The following is a 12134-nucleotide window of genomic DNA, read 5'->3' on the forward strand; positions in this document are numbered from 1 at the left end:
AAGATTTTAAAATGAACCGAGCACAATTCCATCATTCTCCTCATCGAAGACTTCCTGAAATAGCCAACTTCCGTCTTCATTTAATTTCTCCACTCATGCCCCAAGCTCTTAATGAACTATCCCCTCACTCTTTTTTAGCTGGTAAGGAACGAGCGAGTGTACAGCTTAATCAATATTCAAGCCTTTTTTTCTCTCCTTCCCTTCTTCCTCCATCTCATGGATTGGTTTTCCTCTTCACTTTGATCTACTGCTGGTTTAAAGGGACCCTTTGAAGTTGGCTTTGCTAGCCGCCACATCTGACTTGTGTTCCCATCGATCTTACCCTACCCTCTTATTTGTTAGTGTGTGTCGGGTTCAAAGCTCCTCGGAGCATTGGAGACACGGGGAGGAACTAGGAAGGGTTTGGGGAGAGAGCTCCGCCGTGTGTGTGTGTGTTACCCACAGTGATGGACAATGTGCCATTTTTACAACATCCTCTAACAACTAGTTTTGGTAGGATCGTGATTGGAGAATCCAATTTGGGAATCAAAAAGAATACTCTTTCCTTTTGATATAAAATAGGTGATGAGATGCAAGACAAGGGCTGTCAGGGACTGTGTCAATAGCTGCTAGTGTAAAAGTACAAATCTAAAGAACAAACCACTTTAAGCGTAAGGCTTCAAGATTCAGTCACATAATCAGACACAGAAAAAAACTGTTTTCTGTCTTGCAGAAGTAGGTCGCGCTCAGATAGGTATCAGGTTAGGCTGTTTGTCACATGGAACATTGTACATATGTCTGACGGCAGATCTTGTACCCTTGTACAAAAGTTTACCCTTACTTCCTGGCTGTGGTGTCACAGATGCATCCGCAGGGTTTTCTAATCTGGGAGCGAGATCCCAGAGGAATTTTCAGCACAGACACTCTCCGTGTCAGGACAATGTTAGCTAGGCATGGCCTTTATGTAATATGACACAGAATATGTGGCATAGCATGCAGAATGTGCCTGTGTTCGTGTCATGTCGTTGCGGTTGTCAAATCAATTGCATTGCTATCAAATAGAACCATGCAATCGAATACAACCGTGTCTGGTCGACACACCTCAATGCCTAATGCTGTCAAATAGTGTAGGAATCGGTGAAGAATTGCTTGTTTATTGTCAACATCTCAGCGGAAAGGCCTGCAAATTAAACGTTTATTTCGATATGGCCGTCGTCTTCTCCTTTCTCTGCAGCAAGAGAAAATGGCGGCGATCACGATACCGACAACGGTAATGACACTAACGATCCTCATTTATCTGTTTCCTTCTCTCACTCTCCATCTCTTCTCTCCTGCAGCAAAACGACGGTCAGTTCACCGTGATCCAGCTGGTGGGCATGATGAGGGGCATCGCGGCGGGCATGAAGTACCTCTCTGAGATGAACTACGTCCATAGAGACCTGGCCGCCCGCAACATCCTGGTAAACAGCAACCTGGTCTGCAAAGTGTCTGACTTCGGGCTGTCGCGCTACCTCCAGGACGATACCTCTGACCCCTCCTACACCAGCTCTCTGGTATGTCCTACTAGCTACTCTCCAAGGGTTTTGTTCTGATGTTTTCCCACCTTTACACTTTGAAATGGACAGGTAGGTCGCCAGCAATGTTCATAGCAACTCGCTGAAAACAAACAACGTAGAACAGGGAAACCGATATGTCTCTTTTTTGTTTGTGCATGTGTGCGTGTGCGTGTGTGTGTGTGTAGGACTGCTTGAGTACAGTAGGGGTAAATGCTACATCTAAAGAACTGCAACAGTTTGTGCGGCCATCTCTCAGGCATTTCCTTTCAGTCCTCTTCACCACTCTCCCTCACCTCAACTCCACCTCTGTCTCTTCTCTTTAACATTCCACAAGCCTTCTCTCCTCCTTCTCCTCCCTCTTCCCGCGAGTCACGCAGCAGTACTGTCACATCTTCATTAGTGCAGAGACATGCAGACTTAGGGGAAGGCCCCTTTCTCATTGGGATGCGTAGGATGCATGCAAACTGAAAGGGCATCCCAGACCCTTAAACTGACAGATTCTATTATTTCTCGGGCATCATGGAAGGGTTTGTGCCCTAATTAACACCACAGAGGAACAGATCTGTAATTATTAGTCGCCAACGTTAGTGTAGCCGACTGTGTGCCCTGCATTGACTTTCATTTGAATCTGCTAATTAGTTGGATATATATGTAGTGGTTTATTATTTGGTTGCTCCTGACAGTTTGGAGGGAATACAGTCGGCCTGGTGCAGTGTCCCTTCTTTAGTGAGGTAAACTTTTTGAAAATGATTTATATTTACATGAGGAAATACATATAATTCCACTGCACACTCTTAGAAAAAAGGGTTCCAAAAAGGGTTCTTCGGCTGTCCCCATAGGATAAACTTTTTTGGTTTCAGGTAGAACCCTTTTGGGTTCCATGTAGATCCCTCTGTGGAAAGGGAAAGGGTCGTTCATGGAACCCAAAAGGATTAAACCTGGAACCAAAAAGGTTTTATCAAAGGATTCTGCTATGGGGACAGTCGAAGAACCATTTTAGGTTCTAGATAGGGCCTTCTTTTCTAATAGTGAGTGAGTCGTCAACGATCAAACACAAAAATGTTCTAAATATAGAGGTTCTGAGGCATCTTAACATAGGAATCATGAGCCAGGTATCAAGGTAGTATAAAAATAGAAGACTAAAATGAGTTCTTATGTATCTAAACATAGGTGTTCTTTGTGAAATCAAGGACATGATAACAACAGTACAATCCCACGTCTTCCTTCAGTCAGAAGAGTATTATTATTAGAACTCAACAGCGTGTATGTGTGTGTGTGTGTGGATGCGCGGTGTGTGACTGAGTCTGTATGTGTGTGTCTGTTCAAGACTGTGTGTGTGTGTGTCTGTCTGTCTGTGAACACTGAGATACCCGGAAAGGCGGTTGATTGACAGGTTGTCATAGGCGTGAACAGGAAGGGTGATATGGGTTTGGGAAGTTAATTGCCCACTAGGAAGGAAGACCGACCTGGGTCTCTGTGACCCCTGTGGTTAAGCCCTGCTGAAACAACAAAGACAAGCACACCTTCTGTTGTCAGCTGTCAATCTCGCTGATGCCACGAAGGGGGTTAGATGTTGTGGATTGGATTATTGTTTAGTGTTCTTGATGTTTAGTTGTTTCATACACAGTATACAAGACCCCTTGAAAATGAGATGATGTATCTCATGGGTTTTATACTGGCGATAAGGGTTAGAAAAATAGATAGATATAGGCTTTAGGATCTACCTCATTGTCCACAAGGGGAAATTTGTCTTGGACATTAGAAAGGTACTGTACAATGACAGTACTTTTCACACCAACTGTTTTTTTGTGCTTAACCTTTACCCAACCCAGGTATTCCTAATGATAGGGCCTATATGTCATGAGAGTTCTGCCATATAACACATATACAGAAACGACTATTTGCACTCCGTCCATAAGCACACCGGAGTAACACAAGTCTCTCCTAGCATTCCGCTTGACCTTACTGTGTCTTGTCACTAGCTGGGTCCTGACCCTCCATTCTAATCCACTCTCCTGGGGAACGTTCTGGGAATATTCTCTATCCACAGCGGAGACGTTGTGGATAGAATCGGGGTCCTTGGGTCCCTCACATCTTCCTTTAATTAAGCTATGCTTGCTGCCAAGCCGCCATGGCAGCGCCCTTCACTCGCTGTCCTCCCTCCGCCGGTTACGAGGTGAACGCAGAATGCCAAAGCAATCATGGAGCGAGGCCAGCGCAGCTTGTGGAGGCCGAGGGAATCAGGGAAATTAAATTCCGCCAACGTGCTGTGATATACGTCGCCATCGACCTCCTCCTGCAAAATGAATCACCTTATTTTCCTTTCTCTCCTTCCTTTGTGTTTCGCCACCATTTCGGAGGGCACCAATTACCTAGCTTCCAGAGCGGTGCTGGGGAAGGTGCTGGCGGACATACTGTTAATTACATGGTGTTAACCCTGGGGTTGGCACTCACGCAGGGGCCAGAGTGGCTATCGGAGCAGGGGGTAGAGAAATACATTTTCCCTCAAATGTTTGCTGCATGGTCGCTAAAGGTAACCTCTTTATTTAGGCTTTGGTGATACAGCACAGGGTTTAAGACCAAATTGCTAACTTGACTTGGTTGAACCATGTCAGTCAAACCGTCTGACGATTAAAGATCCCTTTGACGAGCATCAAAACAAAACGTTGACTACAGACGTCGACTTTTACCTTCTTTCTCTTCTTCTTTCTACAGCTATTGTCCCGCTTCAGCACTGTGTTTGGTTGTGGGTAATTACTCCCAGCATGCACTTCTTCAGGATGCTGCCCTCACTGCGAGTGGAGAGGGATGACCTGTGTGACCTTACGGAAGACAGAATTGATTTTTAGACGCTCTGCGGCCATGAATTTCACATCAGTCCATCTATCTATCCTTCTATCCGTCCATCCATCTTTTCACTTCTTTTTCATCACATATTTTCCCTGGGGGACCCAGTGGCTCAAAGGAATGACAGGCAGAGTGCCTGTTTAATGTATGACGTGTTGTGTGTGTGTGTTTGGTTTAGTTTTACTATCCTTGTGGGGACCAGAAGTCCCGAGAAAATTCGGACAACTGGGTACATTTCGTCTGCCACCACTAGGAAAAGGGCTTTTTTTTAGGCTTAGGCATTATTTACAGCTGAAATAATACATTTAATAAAACTATTATATAAATGCCCTGAAGCAAAAATCTACACAAATAATACATTATCTGATGAAATTGCTTTAGAAAGGTACCCACTTCCTGTTTGCACTGGCAATTTAACCGCTTGCAGAAAGAATTAGACAGGATCCAAATGTAACTGGTATCAATATTGGTAAACATGAATATAAACTTAACTTATTTGAATATGATCTCGTGATATTCAGTTGAAGTCGGAAGTTTACATACACCTTAGCCAAATACATTTAAGCTCAGTTTTTCACAATTCCTGACATTTAATCCTAGTAAATATTCCCTGTCTTAGGTCAGTTAGGATCACCACTTTATTTTAAGAATGTGAAATGTCAGAATAATAGTAGAGAGAATGATTTATTTCAGCATTTATTTATTTCATCACATTCCCAGTGGGTCAGAAGTTTACATACACTCAATTAGTATTTGGTAGCATTTCCTTTAAATTGTTGAACTTGGGTCAAACGTTTCGGGTAGCCTTCCACAAGTTTCCCACAATAAGTTGGGTGAATTTTGGCCCATTCCTCCTGACAGAGCTGGTGTAACCGAGTCAGGTTTGTAGGCCTCCTTGCTCGCACACGCTTTTTCAGTTCTGCCCACACATTTTCTATAGGATTGAGGTCAGGGCTTCGTGAAGGCCACTCCAATACCTTGACTTTGTTGCCCTTAAGCCATTTTGCCACAACTTTAGAAGTATACTTGTGGTCATTGTCCATTTGGAAGACCCATTTGCTACCAAGCTTTAACTTCCTGACTGATGTCTTGAGATGTTGCTTCAATATATCCACATAATTTTCCAACCTCATGATGCCATCTATTTTGTGAAGTGCACTAGTCCCTCCTTCAGCAAAGCACCCCCACAACATGATGCTGCCACCCATGTGCTTTACGGTTGGGATGGTGTTCTTCGGCTTGCAAGCCTCCCCATTTTTCCTCCAAACATAACAATGGTCATTATGGCCAAACAGTTATATTTTTGTTAAATCAGACCAGAGGACATTTCTCCAAAAGTACATATGGATATAGATACTTTTGGTCATGTTTCCTACAGCATCTTCACAAGGTCCTTTGCTGTTTTTCTGGGATTGATTAGCACTTTTCGCACCAAAGTGAAGAGGTACTGAGTTTGAAGATAGGCCTTGAAGTACATCCACAGGTACACACACTTCCAATTGAATCAAATGATGTCAATTAGCCTTTCAGAAGCTTCTAAAGCCATGACATAATTTTCTGGAATTTTCCAAGCAAGGCACAGTCAACTTAGTGTATGTAAACTTTTGACCCACTGGAATTGTGATACTGTGAATTATAAGAGAAATAATCTGTCTGTAAACAATTGTTGTAAGAATTACTTGTGTCATGCACAAAGTCGATGTCCTAACCAACTTACCAAAACAATCGTTTTTAACAAGAAATTTGTTGAGTGGTTGAAAAACGAGTTTTAATGACTCCAACCTTCCGACTTCAACTGTATGTGTGTGTCTTCATGCTCGCCTGTGTGTGTGCGCACACTTGAATGTGTGTGTGTCTTTGAGGCTGCATCAAAGAGGGCAAGCGGTTGAGAGGCGAGGTCACCCACAGCCCAGTAACATACCTCATCCATCAAACCCCCGCGACCTGACTGACATTCTCCCTCTCTCCGCTCCACTGCCTTCAATCCACCCTCTGTTTTTGTTCCTTGTTTTCTATTTGCATCCTTTCCTCCTTTCCTTCTTTCCCTCTGGCATGTTTCCCAAAGCCTTTTGTGTTGTTTGTCACGCGTGTGAAATATTGATGTGGCAAAAGTTACAGGGGACTTAAGGGGAACTCATCCCTGAGTAAAGAAGCGGAAAAACTCAGAGAAAAGTTGGCATTCGGTCCACCCAGACTCCTCGATCAAAGCGGGAACATGGCTTGATTTATAACTCCTGTCATGTGTGACAGATCAAGCTGCTATCTATGACTGAGGTGGGCATACTGTGCCTGTATGGATGCACTGTGCCTGTATGGATGCACTGTGCCTGTATGGATGCACTGTGCCTGTATGGATACACTGTGCCTGTATGGATACACTGTGCCTGTATGGATGCACTGTGCCTGTATGGATAAACTGTGCCTGTGTGGATGCACTGTGCCTGTATGGATGCACTGTGCCTGTATGGATAAACTGTGCCTGTGTGGATGCACTGTGCCTGTGTGGATGCGACATGGCGATCCTCTACATAGCACACTGAAGGGGGGGATCAAATGTAATGTGGGAGGCGGATTTTGTCACAACACTGACCTCAGTCCATATAATGACATTGGACAATCATGGGAAGTTGCTGGCCAGTCCGCCAGTTAGTAAACTAGCGAGCTACTCCAGCTTCAATTCGTTTTTGCGTAATTGGTCCTCAAAGAGAGAGAGACAGAGGGTCACAGCATGTTAGTTCATGGGAAGTGAAAACGCTATGATAGGGTAACATGTTTTACAATTTAGCAGACACTCTTATCCAGAGTGACATATAATAGCAATTGGGGTCAAGTGCCTTGCTCAAGGGCACATTGACAGATTTTTCACTTAGTCGGCTTGGGGATTAAAACCAGAGACCTTTAGCCACTAGAATACCTGCCGCCCAATGACATGAGTAGAGACACATCAGTTCTTGTTTAAACAACCCAGGCAATCTGTTATGTGATTAGTCTGTGTGCTGTGGGCTGTAATTGCCTATTTTCCAACTTCTCAGAGTCATCTCAAGGGGACAGAATAAAGATGTCACCCGGTTACACAAGCCAAGGTCGTAGTCTAATATTAAACCTCTGAAAAAGCCTAACAAGGATGTGCAAAAATACATGATAATAAGATAGTATTCACGCTGGGTTTAATTTGAGGGGCCCCTGGTGGCCCCTGAGTCATCGGGGGCCCAGATAGAGGTTGCACAAGGGGAGGGAGCATTTCTATTAAGAAGAAGTGGTGTCATCGAGTTGAAGATCTGAAGATGTTAACTGCAAAAGACTACACAGACAACGTTTATCGAAGGTCGGATTTCATACTCTGCCATAATGGCGCCGAAGGAGATGGCTGCCGTTTTACGATCCTGTAACCAATTGTGATATTGTGAATGTTTTTTAGTGTTATTTGTAAATATTTTGTACATCATGTTTCTGCCACAGTGTCTTGTGACCGAAAGGAGCTTCTAGAAATCAGAACGGCGATTACTCACCTTGAACTGGACGAATAATTTCACTTTAATGAGTCTGACGAGAGGGATTTACTCCAGACAACCGAACAGGCCCACATCCCCGTCATTCGCAGGAAACGGTATCGCAGAAGGCGATCGGGGTGCCTTGTGAGGATCAGCCAACGAGTGGCTAATCTGCCTTTGCCATCGGTACAATTGGCCAACGTACAATCGCTGGATAATAAATTGGATGATCTAAAAGCATATATATCCTACCAACAGGGCATTAAACACTGTAATATCTTATGTTTTACCGAGTAGTGGCTTAACGACGACATCAATAACATACAGCTGGCGGGTTATAACTGTATCGGCAGGATAGAACAGCAGCCTCTGGTAAGACAAGCGGGTGCGGTCTATGTATATTTGTAAGAAACAGCTGGTGCACGAAATCTAAGGATGTCTCGATGATTTTGCTCACCTGAGGTAGAGTATCTCATGATAAGCTGTAGACCACACTATCTACCTAGAGAGCTTTCATCTGTATTTTTCGTAGCTGTCTACATACCACCACAGACCGCTGCTGGCACTAAGACCGCACTCAATGAGCTGTATACTGCCATAAGCAAACAGGAAAATACTCATCCAGAGGTGGCGTTCCTAGTGGCTGTGGACTTTAATGCATGGAAACTTAAATCCATTTTACCAAATTTCAACCAACATATTAAATGTGAAACCAGAGGGAAAAACACTCTAGACCACCTTTACTCCACACACAGAGATGCGTACAAAGCTCTCTCTCGTCCTCCATTTGGCTAATATGACCAAAATTCTATCCTCCGATTCCTGCTTACAAGCAAAAAATTCAAGCAGGAAGCACCAGTGACTCAGTCAATAAAAAAGTGGTCAGATGAAGCAGATGCTAAGCTACAGAACTGTTTTGCTAGCACAGACTGGAATATGTTCCGTGATTCTTCTAATGGCATCGAGGAATACACCACATCAGTCACTGGCTTCATCAATAAGTGCATGGATGATGTCATCCCCACAGTGACTGTACGTACATACCCCAACCTGAAGCCATGGATTACAGGCAACATCCGCACTGAGCTAAAAGGTAGAGCTGCCGCTTTCAAGTAGTGGGACTCTAAGACAGAAGCTTATAAGAAATCCAGCTGTGCCCTCTGACGAGCCATCAAACAGTAAGATCAAATCTCACTGGCTCCGACGCTCCTCAGATGTGGCTGTGCTTGCAAACTATTACAGACTACAAAGGGAAGCACAGCCGAGAGCTGCCCAGTGACACGAGCCTACCAGACGAGCTACATTACTTCTATGCTCGCTTCGAGGCAAGTAACACTGAAACATGCATGAGAGCATCAGCTGTTCCAGATGACTGTGTGATCACGTTCTCTGCAGCTGATGTGAGTGAGACCTTTAAACAGGTCAACATTCACAAGGCCGCAGGGCCAGACGGATTACCAGTACATGTACTCCGAGCATGCGCTGACCAACTGGCAAGTGTCTTCACTGACATTTTCAACCTCTCCCTGTCTGAGTCTGTAATTGCAACATGTTTCAAGCAGACCACCATAGTCCTTGTGCCCAAGAACACTAAGGTAACCTGCCTAAATGACTACCGACCCGTAGCACTCCCTGTAACCATGAAGTGCTTTGAAAGGCTGGTCATGGCTCACATCAACACCATTATCCCAGAAACCCTACACTCACTCCAATTTGCATATTGCCCCATTAGATCCACAGATGATGCAATCTTTATTGCACTCCACACTGCCTTTTGGACAAAAGGAACACCTATGAGAGAATGCTATTCATTAACTACAGCTCAGTGTTCAACACCATAGTGCCCTCAAAGCTCATCACTAAGCTAACGACCCTGGGACTAAACACCTTGCGCTGCAAGTCTTCATCGACCTGGCCAAGGCTTTCGACTCTGTCAATCACTGTATTCTTATCGGCAGACTCAACAGCCTGAGTTTCTCTAATGACTACCTCGCCTGGTTCACTAACTACTTCTCAGATAGAGTTCAGTGTGTCAAATCGGAGGTCCTGTTGTCCGGACCTCTGGCAGTCTCTATGGGGGTGCCACAGGGTTCAGTTCTCGGGCCGACTCTTTTCTCTGTATATATCAATGATGTCCCTCTTGCTGGGGGTGATTCTTTGATCCGTCTCTAAGCAGACAACATCATTCTGTATACATCTGGCCCTTCTTTGGACACTGTGATAACTAACCTCCAAACAAGCTTTAACACCATACAACACTTCTTCTGTGGCCACCAACTGCTATTAAATGCTAGTCAAACTAAATGCATGCTCTTCAACCGATCGATGCCCGCACCTGCTCGCACGGCTAGCATCACTACTCTGGACGGTTCCAACTTAGAATATGTGGACAACTATAAATACCTAGGTGTCTGACTAGACTGTAAACTCTCCTTTGAGACTCACATTAAGCATCTTCAATCCAAAGTTATATCTAGAATCGACTATCTGTTTCACAACAAAGCTTCCTTCACTCATGATGCCAAACATACCCTCATAAAACTGACTATCCTACCAATCCTTGACTTCGACGATGTCATTTACAAAATAGCCTCCAACACTCTACTCAGCAAATTGGATGCAGTCTATCATAGTGCTATCCATTTTGTCACCAAAGCCCCATATATTACCCACCACTGCGACCTGTATGCTCTCGTTGGCTGGTCCTCGCTACGTATTCGTCGCCAAACCCACTGGCTCCAGGTCATCTATAAGTCTTTGCTAGGTAAAGTGCCGCCTTATCTCAGCTCACTGCTCACTGCTCACCATAGCAAAACCCACCCGTAGCACTCGCTCCAGCACATATATTTCACTGGTCATCCCCAAAGCCAACATCTACTTTGGCCACCTTTCCTTCCAGTTCTCTGCTGCCAATGACTAGAGTGAATTACAAAAATCACTGAAGTTGGAGACATATCTCCCTCACTAACTTTAAGCATCAGCTGTCAGAGCAGCTTACGGATCGCTGCAGCTGTACACTGCCCATCTGTAAATAGCTCATCCTACCAGCCAACCAACTACCTACCTCATCCCCATATTTGTTTTTCTGCTCTTTTGCACACCAGTATTTCTATTTGCACACCCCACTCTGCACATATATCACTCCAGTGTAAATTGCTAAATTGTAATTACTTCGCTACTATTGGCCTATTTATTGCCTTACCTCCTTACTTAATTTGCACACACTGTATACCGATTTTTCTAATTGTGTTATTGACTATACGGTTGTTTATCCCATGTGTAACTGTGTGTTGTTTTTGTCGCACTGCTTTGCTTTATCTTGGCCAGGTCGCAGTTGTAAATGAGAACTTGTTCTCAACTAGCCTACCTGGTTAAATAAAGGTGAAATAAATTCAAATATAAAAAAAAGTGGATCCTGGACTTCCTGACGGGCCGCCCCCAGGTGGTAAGGGTAGGTAACAACACATCTGCCACACTGATCCTCAACACGGGGGCCCCTCAGGGGTGTGTGCTCAGTCCCCTCCAGTACTTCCTGTTCACTAATGACTGCACGGCCAAGCACGACTCCAACACCATCATTAAGTTTTCTGATGACATAACAGTGGTAGGCCTCATCACCAACAACGACAAGACAGCATATAGGGAGGAGTTCAGAGACCTGGCTGTGTGGTGCCAGGACAACAGCCTCTCCCTGAACGTGATCAAGTCTAAGGAGATGATTGTGGGCTACAGTAAAAGGAGGACCAAGCACGCCAATTTCTCATCGAATGGGCTGTAGTGGAGCAGGTTGAGAGCTTCAAGTTCCTTGGTGTCCACATCACCAACAAACTAACATGGTCCAAGCACACCAAGACAGTCATGAAGAGGGCGCGACAAAACCTATTCCCCCTCAGGAGACTGAAAAGATTTGGCATGTGTCCTCAGATCCTCAAAAGGTTCTACAGCTGCACCATCGAGAGCACTGGTTGCATCACCGCCTGGTATGGCTACTTAGCCTCCGACCGCAAGGCATTGCAGATGGTAATGCGTACGGCCCAGTACATCACTGGGGCCAAGCTTCCTGCCATCTAGGTCCTCTATACCATGTGTTGTCAGAGGAAGGCCCTAAAAATTGTCAATGACTCCAGCCAACCTTGTCATAGACTGTTCTCTCTATTAAAGTGCATAAGTCACTTTAATAACTCTACCTACGTACATGTATATATTACCTCAATTACCTCGACTAACCACTGCCCACGCACATTGACTCTGTACCGGTACC

General features: G+C 44.6%; 1 protein-coding gene across 4 annotated transcripts in view; it reads left to right on the forward strand.

Moving 5' to 3' along the window:
- LOC110530233 (ephrin type-B receptor 1) overlaps positions 1–12134 on the forward strand; it is a 304623-nt gene that overhangs the window by 276896 nt on the left and 15593 nt on the right. For all 4 annotated transcript variants that reach the window (XM_036985804.2, XM_036985803.2, XM_090182142.1 and 1 more), the window contains one exon: positions 1317–1532. In XM_036985804.2, the coding sequence (XP_036841699.2) occupies positions 1317–1532 (216 nt within the window). The remainder of the gene's footprint in view (positions 1–1316; positions 1533–12134) is intronic.

The sequence above is a fragment of the Oncorhynchus mykiss genome, chromosome 8 (genome assembly GCF_057628025.1).
Source record: "Oncorhynchus mykiss isolate SJ-2025 chromosome 8, ASM5762802v1, whole genome shotgun sequence".
Classification (NCBI taxonomy): domain Eukaryota; kingdom Metazoa; phylum Chordata; class Actinopteri; order Salmoniformes; family Salmonidae; genus Oncorhynchus; species Oncorhynchus mykiss.